This window comes from Branchiostoma lanceolatum, chromosome 14 (assembly GCF_035083965.1).
Source record: "Branchiostoma lanceolatum isolate klBraLanc5 chromosome 14, klBraLanc5.hap2, whole genome shotgun sequence".
NCBI classification, from domain to species: Eukaryota; Metazoa; Chordata; class Leptocardii; order Amphioxiformes; family Branchiostomatidae; genus Branchiostoma; species Branchiostoma lanceolatum.
This window is the reverse complement of record NC_089735.1, coordinates 16,903,969-16,924,581: the sequence shown is the minus strand read 5'-3', so window position 1 is coordinate 16,924,581 and position 20,613 is coordinate 16,903,969. Positions and strand designations below refer to the sequence as shown.

Sequence of the window (20,613 nt, the reverse complement as noted above, 5' to 3'; positions counted from 1 at the left end):
AATTACGTTCTATCAATCTTATTGTGTTAAATTTCTTTCAGGTTTATGCCGGGCGACTCACAGGCAAGGTTCTTTTTACCCACCTGTTCACATCCTGCCACTGTCGGCAGCACAGTTGGTTCTGGTAATGACTGCTTTGGTATCTCACAGACATACGGGTAATGGCTGTCACACTGGGCGTCATTCCAAAGCCCATTCTGTAATATGTATTTACGTCTATTATTGTATCCAATAAAAAAATTCAGGATGACAATAGCAGCTCAAGGGAAGTACAATTTCGTATCATTTTAATGTAAAACGACGCAAGGATATTCTAAGAAATACAAGCATCCTAGAAGTGTTAACATTCAAGAGTATTGGGGTAGTGAAATGTAAGTTATGTTGTTACGTCTCACATTTTTGTACATGTTTACGCAGTCCTCGTCTCTTCCTTGATAGTTGTTGGGTTCATTGTCGTTCCACAAAGTGAAGGTTACAGGTGTGCCGTCAGACCACTGGAAGAACATCTGCACATCTCTGTCATTCAGACCGAGCCAGACGTTGTTCATTGACGCTGCGAGCAACGGTGGATATTAGTGATTTCTTTATTAAAAAGAAGATGCAATATCGTGAATTTTAATTGATAACCATATGATGAATTTGCATAAGATTTGTTATGAACTTTTGCTACATACAAAAAAATGTTTTTGGAATTTTGAGTAGGGAAAATAAACCGTTTTCTCCTACTTCAAAATGCTGGCATCATTCAGCGTTGGCAATTGGATTGTTTGATTGAGGGTTGTCGACAACGAAAGGAAAACCCGTATATTTATAACAATGATATTGGTAAAGCTGAAGTCTACAATATTTTCTTGAGGATTGCTTCTAATGGCTGGTATCCTACCTGGTTGAATGAGACTGTAGACAAAGTTTTGTTCTGCCTGGTTGGCAATGGATGCCAACTCGGCTCCCTGCAGCCCACAGCTCTGGCTGGACCGCCTCCAGCTTTTCACGTCGTCAGCACCGCCGTCGTACAGTCGGTAACAGTTGTCACCAAAAGACGTCCAACCAGTAGGGCATCTCAGACCTGTCGGCCACAAGTGAAATTTAGATGTTTTGATGGATAAACGGAGATTGAATATCGATCCCAATCTTTGTTACTTTCAATACGAAGTACATCAGAGAAAATGCAGCTAACCCAATTACACCTAACTTTCTTCCGAAAGCGACAGGACTAATCGCTGCAGAGAATACCAAATACATCGTTAATGTTTTGTTTCGACATTGTTTCATCTTGTCTTTGTTCTCTTAATGTTTCATCAAAGTAAAATGTCGACGCACCGTTCATGTTGAAAGTAAACGATGCGTCATCTGCTCCAAAGCTGTAAGAAAAACATATATTTCTTACATATTACATATTTTCTCACATATCATCTATATAGTACCGGTATTTCGACCTATAAATATGCTGGTCATCTTTGCATGAAGGAAATTGAATTCTAGGCTGACTGGAAAAATTAATTCTGCTTAGTATTTTTTAAAGCCGTAACTTACTTTTGTGTAGTGACGCCGTTCATAGTACTTCCCACATATGCACTCTCCCCGGCTTGCATCAGGACTGTCACCTCCCCGCCGTTGGCATCAGTGATCCTCCCATCGTGAACGGCGGAGGCACAGACAAAAGAATCCTTCGAAACAATGAAATGTATAAGAATAGTGTAAGAGAAGTCTTTTGTGGAAAGGAGTAATAGAAAATGATCATTATGCCCATCAAAGGGCAAAACATCATTAAATGTTTTAAATTTCCCAAGAGGCATGAATAGATGGCGACATTGCGAAGTGAAAGCATTTTTAAAAAGCATAAGGCACTGGTTCTTCTGACGTCACTAATTAAAGCCTTCAAATGCATTTAAAATCTCACATCAGCATAAGTTCCTGTTCCCCAAACAAAGTAGCTTTGTGATGCACAGCCAGGTGGGCAATGGACTCTGAAAATGATACAGAAAATGACTTGAAGTAAAAAGTCAATTTGAAGTACTTGTGTCAAGTGCGCGATATATAATAAAAAATACGAGCAAATCAAATTAAAATAGGTGTCTTAAGCAATCTCTGCTAAACATGTTACGGAGAGAATCTAGACTTAATGATTTTTGCCTTCTTTAACTCCGCTAAACACAATTGTTGAAGTCTGTCTTTCGTTTCTATAAATGTTGTCCAGCACGTACGTGTAATACTGCTCTCCAATGGATGCCGCAAGGTCTTTCCCCGACGATAAACATGTTGCGATGTCTGCAAAGTTAAAACATCATGTATAAGTATGTCGATTGTTATGCAGTTAATCAAACTTTTCTTAAAAAAACAACAGTGTTATCTTTCCATATTTTTATTCAAACATGCGAACGTACGTAACATAACAGCACATTTACATTACACATTTGCAATTCCACAAATATACAGGGTTACGTATTGTTAAATGGGGCCATTCCCACTGGCGTTTCTTGCTAGGCCTTGCTACCTAGTTACATAAATCTACAGGGGCCATCCCCACTGGCTTCTTTTGGCTAAGGTGTGCTCCCTAGGACTTTTTGACAGGGGTGTTTCATCCACCTCCCCTTGGATTTCTGTGCTAGGGTTTCTTTGCTAGGAGAAATAAGTGTGGCAATTAGTAATTATTGCCATGGCGAAGGTGTCTGGGCTGATCTTACTTCACTGTAAGGAAAGTACCAACGTAGCACTCTTAGTTCTGCCATAGTATTGGTTCAAAAAGCAGTTAGAAGTCAGTAAGGCGTCCACCAAGCAGATATAGAAAGGCATCATGACTCGAGGAGTTCTAAGCAGATATCGAAAGGCCGGAGCACACTCCAGGTGAAGTGTCCTTTCTCTGCCATTTTTGGATAGGTGGAGTGAGAATCTAGGCCAGAAGTTAAGATATGCGATGTGCTGGGGCTCCAAGGATCGTTTTGGTTATTTTTCTGGCTCTGTAGGTTGTGCTTTCGAGGAGTTACTGACAGTTGTTTTTCCGAAATCGCACCGATCCACGTTAAGCGTTCAGTGTAGACTGCCAAAGCGGAAACCACGTTCTTTATCGTTCCGTTAAAAAGCTTTTCGACATATGCTTAGAGCTCCTGAAATTTTGGTGTCCACAGTGGTCTTTTTCTGGCGGGAGGCATTATGTTCAGCACGTTCTTGTGATAATAGATCAACTGGGATGGGATGAAAACCCTTTTCAAAGCTAGAATACTAGATTCAGTGTCCGGAGAACTCCCTGACACACTCCACCAGTACGAAATCGGACACCACGTAAGTAGGTCATCTGTCATCGACCTGCGTGCCGAAATGCCAGACCGTGCTAACGAGGTATGGAGTGACAGATAGGCGTCCGCAGTGTCTGTGCGGACGGACTGTGCAATTCTTGAAATTCTTGTAAATCGGGCGTAAATATACTATCAAGCTCGCTTCTGAAGCTTCGCCAAAAAGATAACAGTGTTTCCAAGATACTATTGTACTAATATCACATTTGAATATCAACAGCTTTTGCGTTTATTTCCAAAACTCGCGATATTGTAGGTAGCCTATAATCCTGATGTCAATTGATAACACATGACACTGCGCCTGCAGAATACCTCCATTACAAATCCTTAAAAAACCCATAGGACAAATAGAGCGATTAACAAATGTTGAAACCATCTACTCCGGACTATTTGTGAATAATCAACGTTTTGCTAACTACATTACTGGTGATAGTTCCCATCATATAACGAATTCTGCTATTCTTACGTGGAAACCTCTGTCGTATCGTATGTATTTCTTACACATGGCAATCAGTTTTTGCACGGTCATCTATGACCTTGCCACAAGTGTGTAGTAAATATTTCAGACATGCATGTGAAAAATTTAACCGCAAGTCTATGATGTCAGCAATACTTGATTATACGATTTACCAATAGCGCAGAAAGATTCTAGAAGTTATCATCTTACCAAGATTTATACATTAAATGCGTTCTACGACCTTCTTATGATTTAACGTTATGTCGCCCCTTTCCATAAAACAATGTATATAGAACCAACTTACTTGCCGGGTCGCAGCCCAAAACTTCAAATCGTAAGCTTGCCGAACCCTGGTAGGCTATGGGCGCTATTCTTAAGTACCGGGTCAGGATGGAGTTGGCGTTTGCCAGACTGTTCGATACACTAGATGATCTGTCTGTGTTAGCGGTGAAAATCTGTAAATATGGCAGTCAATCAATTTTAAGAAAAATCTCTTAGATTGACAGCAGAGTGTTAAACACAGTAAAGGCATATCGTTTTATTACTAGAAGCATTAACCCAGAGTTAGCTGAGTTTTTTTAAATCCAAATATTTTGGTAGTAGCTGAAGGAAAAACGTTTACACTACCAAAAATGATTTTTCTTGTTTTTCACATTATTCTTAACACGTGGACAAATTTTCTTATATCAAGAATTTGAAGAATGAATATGAAAGAAAAATTAAAGAATTTGTCTGATTCTTTCCATGGAAATTCTCACAACAAGGAACACTTTTCTAATTCTCTTAAGTTAAAGAACTATTTTTGAACAAGATTTTCACTCTCAAGAATTTCTAGAAACTCAAGTCTAATTTCTTGTTTTTATTGTTTCTAGATTATTTGTCATGTTATGTTTAAGAAAATATTAGATTTTTTCTCTCCCTTTTCTCGAATAATATTACTTCAAGAGATTTTCTAAGAAAAAAATTGCTATAAGAAATAATTTCTTAACTGTGGACAAAATGTTTTTCTTAAACACAGAAAGTCTTATTCTTTAAAAAAAATCTTTTATGTGTATAAGAAGAAACAAGAAAACCGAGAAAAGGCATTTTGGTAGTGTAATATGTGAAAAAACACTTAGAAATATCGAATTCTAACTAAGTAGACATATCGTTATGTATTGGAAGTTTGTACATAATTTAGGACGAACGCAACGGTGTTTGGCTCTCAAAAGAAGTAATTGTTAATGAAAAGATGTAGTCAGTAGTACCTTATCATTTCCATCGATGCCCTTGTATGTCCTGTAGGAGACGCCGTCGTCACTGAACTGCACCGTGAATGTCTTCACCCATTGGTCTGCATCTTGTCTCCCTTGTGTGATCACACCAGTGACCTGACGTGAACGGGATCAAGGTTGATATTGAACGTCTCTTGAATATCTTAATTACCTTCGCCGAGAGGGTTATATTTTCGGTTACGCCAGCTGTGGGTGGGTCTGTATGTATGTCAAGAGCATAATTCGAGAAGCCGTTGATGAATCTTCATGATTTTTGCTAATTGAGTAGCAATTGTGGAAACGAAGGTCAAGTTGGATTATGGTTTACCTGGCTTTTCCCTACAGTACTACAGTGGATTTTGCATGTTTGTGTGATTGTGAATGAGTAAGGAGAAAGTTGTAAGAACTCAAATATCGGATTATTTCCAAGGGAACGCCTGGATGTCACCTTACCAGCACGCCTGCAGAACTCATCACTCCACTGGCACTGCACTCTTGCAACTAGTTGATGACTGGTATTATAAAATAGACCAGGGGAACATCGTCGGGGTCATCTTCCTGGATTTCTCCGCTGCTTTTGACTTGGTGGATCACAGCCATTTGTTACAAAAACTGGCATGCTACGGTTTCTTAGATACAACGGATGATTGGATTGGCAGTTACTTGGCAGGGAGAAAACAGTGTGTGCACTTCAATGGCACGAATTCAACCTTCAGGAAGATACATGGTAGCGTTCCCCAAGGGAGTTGCCTTGGTCTTTTGTTATTTACGATCTTGCCACTTACCGTGACGGAGACTACCCCCGCCATGTACGCAGGCGATACATCAGCATATGCGTGTGCGCCATCAGTTGAGACAGTTACGGTTTAATAAGTTACAGACAGTTATGAATAATATATGTGAATGGGTGCGTTTAAACAAACTCTTCTTGAATGCGAAAAAGACGTGTATGTTGATTGGGAGTAAATCAAAAGAAACCTGAACTCACCTTATCTGCTGACGGGAGTCCAATAAATCAAATCTCAACTATGAAGCTACTTGGCTGTACATTGGACGAATTTCTTACATGGGACCTTTACATAAAAGGAAATGGCTCGATCCTTGGGTGCCATCAGAAGAAGTGCGGCACATGATATTTGGACCAGTCGTTGGTGAAATTGTTTGCGGAAACACTATACCTACTATCTGACCAACACACTTACAGCACGAGATGGGCAAAACGGAATGATTTCAAGCTGCCAAAAACAACATCTGCAACAAAGTCCGTCCTGTACCGGTGCAAAAATCGTACAATACTCTTCCACATCACATCAGACCATCTGTGCCATCCTCATTCAAAATACTCATCAAAGACAGACTGAAAACGGACACAAACATATCTTTACAGAACTGAAATTGATGTATGTAAATATGTATATATTATGTAATGTTATGTGTATGTGTTCCAATGTAATGTTTATGTTATGAGACTCCAGGAAGAATAGTAAAGAACTATTGTGTACTTCACTAATGCAAGTCTTTTTACCAATAAACCAATTGCATGTAGGCAACAAAACTGACGGAAATGTTGATGGATCTTCATGATTTTAGGTAGGTGAGTAGCGGTTGTGGGTAAGGAGGTCAAGTTTGAAAATGGTTCACCTGGCATTTTCCGTCGGTACTGCAGCTGGCTGCGTATATATGAGTGTTTGTATGTGGACAACATAATTCGAGAAGCTGTTGGTGGTTATGCATGATATATAGTGGATGGATTGTGTTCGCAGCAGAGCTTCAAAGTTTGAGGTCAAATGTTCTGCAAGTGCTACGGCACGCGGTCATGATTATTGTGCGGTGGACAATTCATGCCACATGAAGTAAGTTGTGTACGTTTGGGCCCCCTAGCGGCCTGTTAGGAACTGCAGTGGATGTTTTTTTTTTACCTTCGGACATGAATAACTGAAAAAAAGGGTCGACAGATCCTCGTGATTTGGTATGTAGATAGCTCACATGGTGCTTTACATATTAATCAAATACAAATTTATACACTTTCCATTCTAATTATGTAAACCAGCTCCTGATTTGCATAATTAGAAAGGAAAGTTTATAAATCCGCTGTATTTCATGTCACATATGTAACTGAAAAAGAGAAAGGTGTAGATAGATATCAATAATGCAAACATAGCTACCTAATTTGCATAATTAAGTAGAAAATTAAAAAATATCATAGTGGTAAATGATGGGAATCATATACTAGTCCTGGACCACCATATGATTTTTTTTAAATCTTAGATAAAGGCACTCTCTATAATAAGCCTTGATTATTTAGCGAAGATAATATGTTTGTAGAACTCTAGTTACTATAGTGATGGTCGGTATGCACCCTAGTGTAGCTGAACTCCATGATGCCTGTCAGGTTGTAATGATTATCTCAGCAAAGAAGACTATTGTAGCATTTCGTTATAGATCATGTAAATTATGACCTCATTTGCATTTACCGCTATGGAATAATATTATTTTGTCATTGATTATGCAAATTAGGCATTCATCGAGTATCTATCGATATTCATCTCTTTCTCTGTTACATTAGTCACGTGCTTTTGAGAGTCCTTTAATGGGATGCAGTTGATTTATAAGCTTTCCTAATTAATTTGAAAATTAGCTCTGTATTTGTATAATTAGAAATCATTACCACACATACACTACATACCAAAAATCATGACGATCCATCGACCTCAACGTTTAAAAGGAAATTGGCTCCGGCACACACACACACACACACACACACACACACACACACACACACACACACACACATACACACACACAAACGCTCTGCAAGTTATAACCTTCTCGCCGACGGTAATAAAATATCAGATTTTGATAAGTTTTCTGGCAATACATATGGGGTGTATAGTTGAACGATTTCACTCACAACATATCATTTCTCAATCCAACATGTAGAAAAACATCATATTAACAAACCTATTCTCCGCCAGCATGAACACAACTTTGCAACTCGTGTTTTACTTTAATTATAATTGGTACCTTCTTGCTCGCCCGAAAGTCGACCTGTATCCAAGGCTGGCCGTCTCCAGACAGAGGCACCCAACCGCCAGGGTTATTATCCCTGGAGATGTAATTCAAGCGGGCCCTGTAGAACAAAACAGTCCAGACCATCAGTTCTGTTCCTTATACAAGTCATAAGATGGCATGAGTCAGCAGGGCAGCGGTCGGATTTAATTCACCTACTTTACATACTGTAGAAATATTGTCCAGAAGGTATAATGATGAAATCTAATAAGCCTTTCATGGGTCAAACCACTAGAAAATTTCTGGCAAACTGGCAAAATAAAACCGCCATCTTCTCATAACTCAACCACTGAAAACACAATAAGAATAACCGGCGATTAATGAGCGTAATGAACAACTTTTGATTGGCTTGATAGTGACTTCATAGCGAATGCATTCTGTAGGTCTTTAAGTATAAATGGCCTCTTATTGTATTAGATAAGACAGCTTGTGCTTCATGGACTGAAAGTAGTTTTCTGATGTGGTCATACCTCCCAGCATACTGGTTGTTACTTGAGGCGGACAGCTGGTAGTCAGCAATGGTACCAGCCTCCATACCCATGGGAACAAGACAAACTGTAGGGAAATATGATGAAACGTCTCTTCAGACTTCGTATAGATGTATATGCTATATCCTTACAAACAATTAAGAGTAAGTGTAAGGACTTCCTTAGAAATCAGTTACATAGCTAACTGAAGGACCACCCTAAAGATTGATAAATAAATAAATACGTGTATTTCTTTATTCTCCATTTGTATGGTTCGCTAAGACAATGCTTCATTTACTTATCTTGTAATTGTAGTATCTTGTCCGTTGATCTATAAACTTGATGAAAAGATTACTTACCGCTTAAAGTGCATCTGTAAAGTATTTCTATGTATTTGTAGGTTCCTGGGCATGGGTCGCCAAACACGGCGTTGGTGGCGTCCAGTGTGCACGACTGTTGGTTGTCGCATATGCTCTGAACCTGGTATTTGGACAAAATCATACCTTCCTGGGCTGTGCTGAATAAGTATAAGACTCGAGCATTACATAATAGATAGGTTCAATTGTATTCTAGGGGTAGATAGTCCTTTTGATACTGTGTGTAACTTGTCTGGATATGAAAAACTGTAGTGAAATTGTATTTACGTCTATTTATCTATTGCTGTAGATAACATTACGAAAGTCATTTTACTTTTGTTGCGTAAATACAGTACTCTTGATTTATAACGATCTCGCTATTCACATGCTGTGAAAACAACGTCTACACTTTTCGTCTTCTATGCTTCTATGGAACAAACATGTATAGACCAGAAAAGACAAAAGAACACAATCATAAGGCATCTATGAGACATGCTTACAGTCAGAAGTGCCGTCGGGCTGAGACAGTCTACAACAGATATGGGACTGTCGGCGCAGGCGTTGGAGTCAGTCCTCCCATAGTTAGCTGACACTACCTGAATAACTTCGTCTCCTAGACAACTGATGGTGTCACTGTTGCGCTCGCATATGTGGAGAACATGTTCATCTGCAAAAGCAACTTACAATTGTTAATAGCCATGCATGTTACGTAGCGGTACATGTTATCGCGCGGCATCTATTGTTGTTGGGTCATGTCCACATGTCAAGTAAATTGGGCAAAAGCCAGTTCTCATGAGCAATAAAGGACAACATAAGTATCATCCTTAGTCATGACTCTCCTTTATACAAAGCATTGAAACATGTTTGCCTTCAGAATAAAATCCTGTAGCCGTAACAACAAGATACGTGTAAGCATCATGCATGACGTGCAACTGTAAGTCGACACCGCAAACTTAGTTTTTTAACTCGCACGATAGCTTATACCTCTTGAAAATACCTGACGTCAGAACGTTTTGTTACCTTTTAGTATGGTGATTCAATGTTTGAAATTCTTACCCATTTTCTAAAGTTTCCATAACAGTAACCCAGCGACTCCCATCGCTGACACTACGTATTCGCACATCAAAACACTGTTGCTATGCCGTTATCACGTGAGTTTCACATGCCTATCAGTATTGGTGAGAATGACTGCACAACATGGTTTTCTTCAACCGCGTCAAGTCAGCGGGTGGGGGCAAACATTATGACTTTGCTATCATTTGTTTGTAGAAAACTTTGGAAAATGTATCTGCATTTGTCTCTGAGCACTGGAAGGACAAAGACTCAAGTGGACCATAATGAATTCCCCTAGCGCAACTCTTCATCATAGACCTCAGTATGGATATACGCACGACGTTACGCAGGCGAATAAAAGGCACAGACCAGCATGCGTTGTTCCTTTTAGAAGAGTTGATGTTTCTTCCCTAGGTTACACATTTGGCTCTGTCATCGTGTTTTTAAGATAAATGGCGTTTTGAAATAAATCGGACAATGATTGGTTCCTCTACGTTATTCCTCATCTTGAAGTTTTGCAATCATAACGTTACATATGAAAACTGTATAATTTCCTATTTTCTATTTCATTTTATTTGATACATCCAACTATTTTCGGATGTATAATGTCCATTCTACAACAATAATATATACTTTTACACTTGCCTGGCTGGTCTGGGACGGGAGTTGGAGTCGGTACATTTGCTGTAGAAACGCAGGGGAGTAAAATGTTGTCAGACGTTGCCACGACTATCGTCAGGCACGATAGGGTTTCAGTTTAAGGTTGCATCGCCAAGTCTTCCAACTTATACATATAGCTACACGATGTGGTCCGTTAGAAATACGTCTATTTACCCGGTAAAAGATTTCCAAAATAAACAGAGTTTTAAATTCCTTAAAAATATGACATTTTGCTTTAATTAGCAGCTTTATGATATCTGTCTGAAGAAATATGAAAATACAAATCAATCAGGATGAATATACCTCTCATTTCGCAGATGTACCCTCTAAGATTGTCACAGTTCAGGTCATTCCAGTTGCCTGTAGTAACAGCGATCTCTGTACAGTCTTCGCCACCATTTCCAGCGTTGTTAGGCTCCCCTTGATGGCAAACATTACATTACAATCAATGTGATGACGTTGAAAAAGAGTAACCATTTAGCGACACATGTATTGTAACCTAAGCTTCTGCACTGGCATCTAAAGTATGCGTTCAACAAAATGTTTACCTTGTACATACCCTAAAAGGGAGACATTGTTTCGGGTGTGTCTGTCTGTATGTCTGTGTCCACGTGTGTGTATGCATGTGTGTGTGTGTCTGTATGTCTGTGTCCACGTGTGTGTCTGTTTATGTTTCCGCAATTTTTTGGTTAGCATAACTTAAGACGGTCTGGTTCAATTGTATTTGATGAATTATATTTGATAATGTAATACCTACTTACATAATTTGATATGTAAGTAGGTCTTGAGAAGACGAAGGTCAAAGATTATTTTTTTGTCTTTTGCGCTGTTCGTCCTGGATATACTTCGGTCTTGCTTTTCTGGTGACTGATAGCTTTCGACGTCAAAAAAGTGGTATAGTTATGGCCCCGTATCCGTTAAATTTGGAACTATAGAAACGATATGTGTTCGAAAGTTTGGTAAGTGATAAGTTGGGAAGGGATTGATTGGTTGTCGTTATTTTTTGGCAATATACTTAACAAAAGTAATGACCAGCATAGTTTTGACTTAAAAGTGCTTTTGTTGAAAATCAAGAAAGGAGGGATTATTTGCGGCATTCAGGTAACTTACACTGATATGTGCATAATTATGTGCTTCTCATACAGATTAAAACCTACTTTGCATGATTAATCAGGACATTCTATGAATAAATCTTTTTTGGCATAATCAGTGAGGTAAGGTAAAACAAGAAATTTACACAAACCCTAGATACCTCACTGAGGTATGAGGTCTTATACTTACCACCTCCCCAGTTAAGAAAGTTGAAAGGAGACCCGTCAACCCAACTCCATCCGCCCTCTGTCGTCTGGTCGTGCGCTCCTATCCACATGGTGGCCATGTTGGTGACCGAAGCAACTCTTCCTGTTAGTGAACAGATAGGGATTCCACCATCCTATTAATACTAGTGCTAGATCTAAATCTATCCATACCAACGCGCTTCGATTTTTACTAAACTGATCACATTTTAGTGCAACAGGTGTAGTAACAATATGACGTTGAGCTAATATCCATATCTTATGGCTCTTCAATGAAGTTATTGATGTGTGTTAATATAAGTTGTGTAGCTTAAGTGCAACCCCATTTCCCTTCCGTCTATATTTTTACATATTTGATTTGAATGATGGTATTGTTGGCAACTAACAATTCTTTTTTTCCGAATTTGGAACCTGCTTATACTCGGTAGGTCGCAAAATCCATTGGACGCAACCCGCAAGACTAAAAAGCGTTGTTCAGAATCACCTGTGATATATGCACTTTCAGAAGGTGTGTTGATGCTGACAAGATCGCCACCGTTTGCCTGGCACACTGCCCTGGCGTCTTGCCATGTTCGGAAGGACCCTGTGTGGAACTGGTAGCAGAAGTCGTTAAGAGGATTATCTTCCCAGTCTGGAGGACACACGTCACTAGTCCAGCCTGAAAGCAGTGGGAAATAATCAAACGTCAAGTACTCATACTGGCTTATTAGCTATTCAACATAAGAAAAAATGACTTACTTGTGAAGAATTGCCAGCTCCATCTATCAACTTGAACAATCGCAATGGAAAACTGACTAGTCTTTATTTCATCCTGGACAGTACAACTACCATGCGGGCTGAATGTTCGAAGTAGATATCTATAGGATTCTCTTACCCACAGTTGTCCGTGGAGGTGGCGGAGACCCATTGTCTGAAAATACATATGATGACAATTTACATAGACATCATTATAACCACAAAGTTCTTCTTGTAAAAAATATGCAAGTCAGTAGTAAAAGAACAGCAAAGACAACTGTAACGTTAGTATTTGAACTGTACTAAATCGTAGCTATCAGCACATCGTTTAGAAAGTTCAACGTAAGGCTGCATGCAGGACCCATGACACTATGGGTGTCAGTTGCATTCAATAAGGAGGTGAGATGGTTTAGATACCGATAGATATGTGTTCTATAGATGTAATAAGTGACGAAGAAATGACATCACTCATATGAATAGCACCTGTGTCTCTCAAAAGATTAACCTACTAGCTAACGATATTTCTAAGGTATGATTAATAGACAGAGGCAAACAAAAACGGGATTTACAAAAATGATTACAAATCGGTAAAAAGCTTTATTCAGGCTTACTTGGGGCTTTCTTGCAGACAGAGTCTCGTTTAACATTGTTGTTGTTGCATCTGTTGTCGTTCCACCGCCCGTTGGTGTACATCTCAACACAGTCTTCAGTGTTTCCCGCGTCGTCAGGTTGATTATTCAGCCAGTTTAGATAGCCCTGGAAAACAGGTCAATAGACTCAAGACAAATCAAATTGAATATTCAACATTTCTTATTCATCCTCATTTTCATTGAATCAATGTATTGTTTGTTTGTTTGTTTGTTAATGTCAATGTTGATTTCATCATCCCAGATAGACTGAGTTCACCCTTTTTCTCAAAAAGTCTGTATCTGTATTTGTATCTATATAGCCGGTATAACCGCCATTAGGCGTAACACACCAGCTTCGCAGGCACGCGGCGCGGCAGCAGCTGGTCATATTACACCGAACGGTCTGTTACACCTAGTCTTTGCATATCTGACTGCAACCGTTCTTTAAAGCTACTTAGTGAGGAAGCTCCTACAGTACTTGATGACAACGAGTTCCATTCTACTATGGTTCTCGGGAAATACGAATTTTTGAACACATCAATCCTTGGCTGATAACTCTGGTACTTAAAAGCATGACTATTTCTGGTCCTCTTCTGAGCTGACATTAGATACTTATCAGTCGGTACGTCCACAAGTTTATTAGTCATTTTGTACATCATGCAAAGTCTGGACATTGTTCTCCTGTCCTCAAGTGACATCCATTGCAGATCTGCTTTCATTTTTGTTACACTAGCGCCCCTTTTATAGTTGTTCGTGCAGAATCTGGCAGCTTGGTTCTGCACCCTCTCCAGTTTATCTATATCCTTCTTTGTGTATGGATCCCAAACTGTTGCAGCATATTCAAGGTTAGGTCTTACTAGAGACGTGTATGCAAGTGATTTTACCTTTGCTGGGCATGCCCACAAATTACGTTTGATCACTCCCAATGTCTGTTTAGCCTTAGTTGTTACTTTGTTGATATGAGTATTCCACTTTAGCCCCGTTGTTAATGTAACGCCTAGGTACGGGTGGCTCTTTGCTGTTGCTAGAGCCTGTCCACAGAACTGGTAGGTGGTTACAATTGGGTTTCGTTTGTTTGTTATGTGCATGATGTAACATTTTTCCAGATTAAACTGCATGAGCCATTTGGTTTGCCATTCTTCAAGTGTGTTCAAATCTTCTTGCAAAAGCTGTGAGTCACTCTGTGTGGACAACTCTATATATAACAGGCAGTCATCGGCAAATAACCTCACATTTGAATCAAGCTGGTCTGGTAAGTCATTTATGTACAGGAGGAAGAGTAACGGTCCCAGAACGGTTCCCTGTGGTACGCCTGACGCAACTCTAACTGGAGCTGAGGCCTTGCCTTCTACCACTACCGTCTGTTCCCTATTGGTCAAGAAAGCCTTCAACCAATTTAGCGTGGTGCCTTGAATTCCGTAGTGCTCTAGTTTTGTGATGAGTCTGCTATGTGGGACTTTATCGAAAGCTTTAGTAAAATCAAGAATTGCTAGATCTACCTGTTTTTTACTGTTCAGTGCGCCAGCTATGTCGTGAGCTGTCAATATAAGCTGTGTTTCTGTGGATCGCTTTGCTCTGAATCCATGTTGGTAGTCAGTCAATATGTTGAAACTTTCTAAGTGTTTCATGACATGACTATGAATAATGTGTTCAAGTAGTTTGCAGGATATACAGGTCAGTGACACAGGTCGGTAGTTGCCGGGGACAGCTCTATCTCCCTTTTTAAAAATGGCACATATATTTGCATCCCTCCAGTCTTTGGGAATTTCTCCTGTGTCTAACGAGTGTTGGAAAATATTGGTTAACACAGGTGCTATTTCGGTGGCTGTCATTTTGAGGAACCAAGGAGGTATTTGGTCTGGACCAGATGCTTTAGATGGATTGAGACCTTGGAGCATTTTTTCGACACCATTAGGGGAAATCACTATGTGTTCCATGGGAGGGGTACAGGGCTGTCCGAGACTTGGCATGTTTGTTGTGTCTTCCTCTGTGAACACACTTTTAAACTGTGAACTGAGTGCCTCTGCTTTTTTCTCGCTATCACTGATAATGGAATTACCAATCTTTAGAGGGGCTACGCCGACAAGGTCTCTTCTTAGGCCTTTTATGTATGACCAGAATGTTTTGGGTTTGTCTATTATGGCTTCCCCCAGTATGTCTGCCACATATTTTGAATGTGCTGCTCTTATGCTTTTCTGTACACCCTTCTTAACTCTCTTGTATTTGTTCATGTCTTCCTCTCGCCCTGTTCTCTTAGCTTTGTTGTAAAGACGTTGTTTCTTACGACAATGCCTTCTTAGGTTTCTGTTGAACCAAGGCAGGTTGTATCTGCTTGATGTTGTTTTACTAGGGATGTGCAAGTTCATAGTGTGCTTTATTTTGTCTTTAAAATCGTCCCATTTCTGTGTCACGGACATTACCTCAGTTCGTTTGTTAAAGTTTGTTGCATAGTCACTAAGGTCACTCTTGATGGCCGGTTCATCAGCTTTAGTTCGAATGTACACTTTTCTCTTGGGTTTCCTGTTTTGTTTGGGTGCAAGGTTGACATCCACCAATACCATGTCGTGGTCACTTATTCCAGGAACTACTGTGGTCTTTTCGATTATATTTGGGTTATTAACCAGGACCAGGTCCAAGAGATTACCATTCCTAGTGGGCTCTTGAACTGTTTGGAATAACCCATGGTTATCCACTAAGTGCAGTAGCTTCTGTGCCTGCCCTGAATGGTTCTGGGTGTTATGTGTTATGCTAGCATCCCAATTTATACCAGGTGTGTTAAAATCTCCAAGGATGATCACGTTGTCAGAGTTAATTTTAGGTCCCATTTTACTTATGGACTTGTCCAGTTCATCCAGGCTATTGCCCTGGTCCGATGGAGGTCTATAGTATGTACCAATCATTAGTGGTTTCTTTCCTGCCAGTTGAGTCTGTGTCCAAATGATCTCACAGTCTGTGTCTAGATCTGGCCTGTGTGTGACAATCAAATCATCCCTGTTAACCTGGAATACACCACCTCCCTGTCTTTCATGATCAGTCTATGATTCCATTTCAATATTTCAGATCTAGACAATTCTATTTTTGTTTATTACCCCTTGTTTTATACGGTTTATTTGCAATGGTGAAGTGACATTATCACAGGTTGAAAGAAAAACGACACCGTCTCTCTTACCACCCCGGTGCTATCCGTCCATCTCCACGTATCTTCATTCCCCCTGTCGTTCAAACCGATCCAGATTTTTCGAGCCGCACTGTGAGCTATGAAAAGTAACATGACAGTTTATGGTTGAACGCAAAATAAAAATTATGACAGAAAGTAACATCTGAGCACACACAGGGAATATTCCCATCAAAGTTTATTTTCACCTTTTTCAGATATGTACTACAGAACAGTTGTTCCTTTTGAGTGAGATATCACAAAGAAAATGTAGCCTATGCAATAGATGTAGCATATCTAATGATTGAACAGAAAATGTAATTTGTGTTCTTGCGGCTTTATCATTCTTTACACAGCAGACAATAGAGAATCTTCTAATTGGTTCAAATAGGACTATAAAGCAAACGAACGTACAGCGAATGAACTCGTTCTCTTGACCAGTTCTGACTGACGCTAGATGTCCTCCCACTTGAGTGCAGCGGTTTTCCGCCTGTGTCCAGGTTAACTCTTGAGTTCTGAATAAGTAGCAGTAGTTCTCCCAGATGACCCAGCCGTCGTCACAGTACGTTGTAACTGATAAAAATTTTAAAAAGTAAATGTGTGATGATAAAGGGAAAAAAATACATCAGGTTCTCTCGAAAGCTGCTTTATTGTCAGCCATAGATGAAGGCAGGACAATGGGGAATAAGCGCACTATAATTTTTGTGACGAATAGATAGGGATAAATCAGCCTTGCAGATATTGTGAGGATTAATGACAAAATTGGGGTAGCTCCACATATATATATATACGGCACAGTGCAGTTAAGTTAAGTCTGGACATGCGTCCCGACGTGGTGCCCTTGGGAAAGGCACTTAACACAAATTTCCTCACTTCACTCAGGTGTAAATGAGTACTTAGCATTCGTTATTGACGTCCCTCAGATAGGACGTTAAATGGAGGTCCCGTGTTTGAGAAGAGTCACACCTTGAGCAAGTAAAAGAACCCACCACATCTTTCGAAAAAGAGTAGGGGCATGCCCCGGTGTGAGTGGATCAAAACATTCCGGCCTAAATAGGGTATATATACGTAGTGAATTTCCCGAGCAGCCTTCTCCTAATGGGTCAGTGAAGTCATTCTTGTCTCGAGCATTGATGTTTCTGACGTAGGGCGAAGAGATGCTGCTACAGTAAGAATTAGTTCAGTGCTTAAATGAGTGGCCCCTTACGGCCTTGCACTGAGCGAGTTCGTAAAAAAAAAGTATGATAACATGGTAACGCACAATGTAAGATAGAGCCTCAGAGAGAAGCTGATAAGGGCCGAAGTAAGAATAAAGGTAATTCTTTCAAGAGTTGTTGTGGTCTTTGAACCCGTCACATATTACATATGGTACAGTGCTTTAAAATTGTGATTGAACCTGCAAAGTAAACCGTGTATATTGAATTCACCTGGTTTTATGTCACATCCGAGAAGCTCCAGTCGTATAGCGGCGCCGGCTGGGGCCCAGTCCACCGGGTACACCCTGGTGAAGCGGGTGACGTGTGGCTCTTGCAGAATGTTTCTCATTCGCGTATCCTCGTCGTTGTTGGCGGGAAAAATCTGCTCCAAATAACATGATAAAGTCACAAAACCACGTATAGAGCATTTTAGTCGCTTTCTATTTGAATGAAGTAGGCAGGTGCTGACCGCCATGTTGGTGTCCTTGGTTGGCATATCAATGGACCGTAGCTCAAGCGTACACGGTGTTTTGTAAAATTTATTCGGTATGTTTTTATATATTTTTCTGGTATTATCTTTTGTAGGCTTTACACTTCATAGATATTATCTGAAAGTCCAAAAAACGACTGAGCTACGATTCACTAAAACGCAAAAAGCTCTATGGTGATGTCCCTATGACGTCATGTGAAAACACTATACAATAACTGCCATAACTGAGAGAAGGACTCGATTACCTTAAGTATCTGGTTGATTATTTGAATCACTTTAAAGTGATTGTACGCTACATTGTTTATCTGTTACGATATCTGAATAACATGACAGGTTTTTGCACATCATCCGTGACTTGGAGAAATTGAAATGAAGTTTTACCCCGTTCCTGTGGCTGATGTCAGTGTAGTTGACCCAGTCATTGGTCGGGCTGTCTCTAAAGGCTAACCTGTAGCTCACTACCCACTTGTTTGTTCTGGCGCCCTGTGTTACAATGCCTGAAATCTGTAATATATCAACAATAAACAGCTCCATTAACAAAAAAAGCACAGAGCTGCACCGTAGGTTCTCGATCCAGAGGTTCTTGAGTTATGCTGACTTCAATAGTCCGGGAACACAAACATACAGACAGACAGCAACACACACACACAGACACGCCAAAAACAATATCTCCATTTTTCATGGAGATGATAAAAAGCAGAGCTGCTCACCCGAAAGCCGGGTTGGCCTAAATCTACTTCTATCCACGGATCAGCGTCTGTGCTCGTTGGACACCAGGCGGCGCCTACGATACTGGCGTCGTAAATGCCCAGTCGGCCGTATTTGGCGGCATGCTGGGGATCTAGTTCTGTTGACGCTGATATCTGCCCGTCCGGTATGAACCTGTCTTCCATACCAAGCGGTGCGTAACAGTCTGTAAACAGAGATAACATTAAATATGAACAAATGGTTCATGGGCAGGTACTGATTATGAAGGTGAAAAGCATGCTGATTTATGTTAGATGAAAATATCCCACTATCCGATAGAAAATATGCTTTGCCGTCCATATGACATGTCATTGTTAAATAGGGATTATACTTTACGTCCAACAGAAGAATGAATTGGGACTTACCCAAATTTTAGGCTGACTCCGTCAACCTTGTTCACGGAATGGACCCGTCTACTCCTGGAACGTGACGTCAGAGACACGTGACCGTAGTAGCGGGTCATATGTGTCAGATAACTCGTGTCGCCCCCCGTCTCTGTTCAAGGTAGGTCTGTGGGCTCTGATGTAATGGACACATCTGGCACCTATGACCCGCTACTACGGCCACGTGTCTCTGACGTCACGTTCCAGGAGCAAACAGGTCCATTCCGTGAACAAGGTTGACGGAGTCAGCCGAAAATTCATTCTTGTGTTGGACGTAAAGTTTAATTCTTATTTCATAATGACTTCTACCAACACAGATGAACTTTCATGCCATATGACATGTCGCTACCATTAAAATTCCATTGCGTCCCACCACGTGAAAGGAGAAAATGTGAGTCACTGATTGAATTAGATGATTTGAACATACAAATTCTTGTAAGAAATGAACCTATCGATATTAAAAATATGCATAAAAATTTACTTTTGTTCCCTGTTTGTAGTTAACGTAGTCCAACCATTAAAAGATCCAACCGTAAGGGTTCCCAGGGCCATTTCTTATTGTTGTGCCATTTTAATTGCACATCCCTAACTTCACGGACTTACCTCCTGACAATAGAGACGTCCCTGAAAAAACAGTTATAAAAAATTAAATGATAAAGTCACATTCAATCACCTTCAAAAACCTGAAAAGACAATCAATTTTATTAGAAAAAGGGTTGCAACAGAAAAACATTTGAAAAGCAAATTGTGAAGAGCTTCTAAGAAATGAATACACAAATGAAGATGCACAATATGTGCGATATGAATTCTTCAAACCTTCGGGAATTTGACAGACATATCCGTGTATATTCCAACAGTCCACTGCCTCCCACTGCCCGGTAGGAGAGCCTGTGAAACAAGATTTGTTCCTAGAATTAACATGTTCCCACTAGTCCAATATTTTCAAATCAAAGAAACACAAAATTGACATGTAAAAGAACAGGGAGAAGGAAAGGATCAATGTATCAGCAATTGACATTACCAGTATACACTCGTGCACAGTCCTCTCTGTTGACGGTATTTGGCCCAGGATTGTTTGGGAACCAGTTTTGAAAAGTGTTTGTGTAGCGAACTCCATCTTCCCAATGCCATACTCCGTCATCACCCATGTCTGAAGGACATTCCATCCATAGTTTAAAAGAATAACAACATTAGAGATGTTACAAACTCTAAATTGTTATCAAAAAATAGTTCACACTTTCTAAAATCGTTACTACAAAACATGGCATGTTTTGATAACACATTAATCACCTCGTCCAAATGTGACCTAAGGATGAGACACCAACAAAATCGGTACATCTACTAGAAAGCAATAGTCAGAAACTTTTATTTTTCTATGT

General features: G+C 40.0%; 1 protein-coding gene across 1 annotated transcript in view; it reads right to left on the bottom strand.

The window, feature by feature from the left end:
• LOC136448807 (uncharacterized) overlaps positions 1–20,613 on the bottom strand; it is a 77,168-nt gene that overhangs the window by 32,765 nt on the left and 23,790 nt on the right. The window contains exons 10-36 of the mRNA XM_066448456.1: positions 20,256–20,384; positions 20,051–20,122; positions 19,838–19,858; positions 18,815–19,017; positions 18,486–18,608; positions 17,846–17,996; positions 16,833–16,991; positions 16,434–16,519; positions 13,247–13,391; positions 12,775–12,810; positions 12,385–12,558; positions 11,887–12,006; positions 10,909–11,025; positions 10,591–10,629; positions 9,393–9,559; positions 8,896–9,016; positions 8,540–8,624; positions 8,025–8,130; positions 4,995–5,117; positions 4,052–4,202; positions 2,205–2,268; positions 1,901–1,967; positions 1,534–1,667; positions 1,321–1,361; positions 884–1,066; positions 396–553; positions 84–197 (exon numbers count right to left, since the gene is read on the bottom strand). Coding sequence (XP_066304553.1) covers positions 84–197; positions 396–553; positions 884–1,066; positions 1,321–1,361; positions 1,534–1,667; positions 1,901–1,967; positions 2,205–2,268; positions 4,052–4,202; positions 4,995–5,117; positions 8,025–8,130; positions 8,540–8,624; positions 8,896–9,016; positions 9,393–9,559; positions 10,591–10,629; positions 10,909–11,025; positions 11,887–12,006; positions 12,385–12,558; positions 12,775–12,810; positions 13,247–13,391; positions 16,434–16,519; positions 16,833–16,991; positions 17,846–17,996; positions 18,486–18,608; positions 18,815–19,017; positions 19,838–19,858; positions 20,051–20,122; positions 20,256–20,384 — 3,089 coding nt within the window. The remainder of the gene's footprint in view (positions 1–83; positions 198–395; positions 554–883; positions 1,067–1,320; positions 1,362–1,533; positions 1,668–1,900; positions 1,968–2,204; positions 2,269–4,051; positions 4,203–4,994; positions 5,118–8,024; positions 8,131–8,539; positions 8,625–8,895; positions 9,017–9,392; positions 9,560–10,590; positions 10,630–10,908; positions 11,026–11,886; positions 12,007–12,384; positions 12,559–12,774; positions 12,811–13,246; positions 13,392–16,433; positions 16,520–16,832; positions 16,992–17,845; positions 17,997–18,485; positions 18,609–18,814; positions 19,018–19,837; positions 19,859–20,050; positions 20,123–20,255; positions 20,385–20,613) is intronic.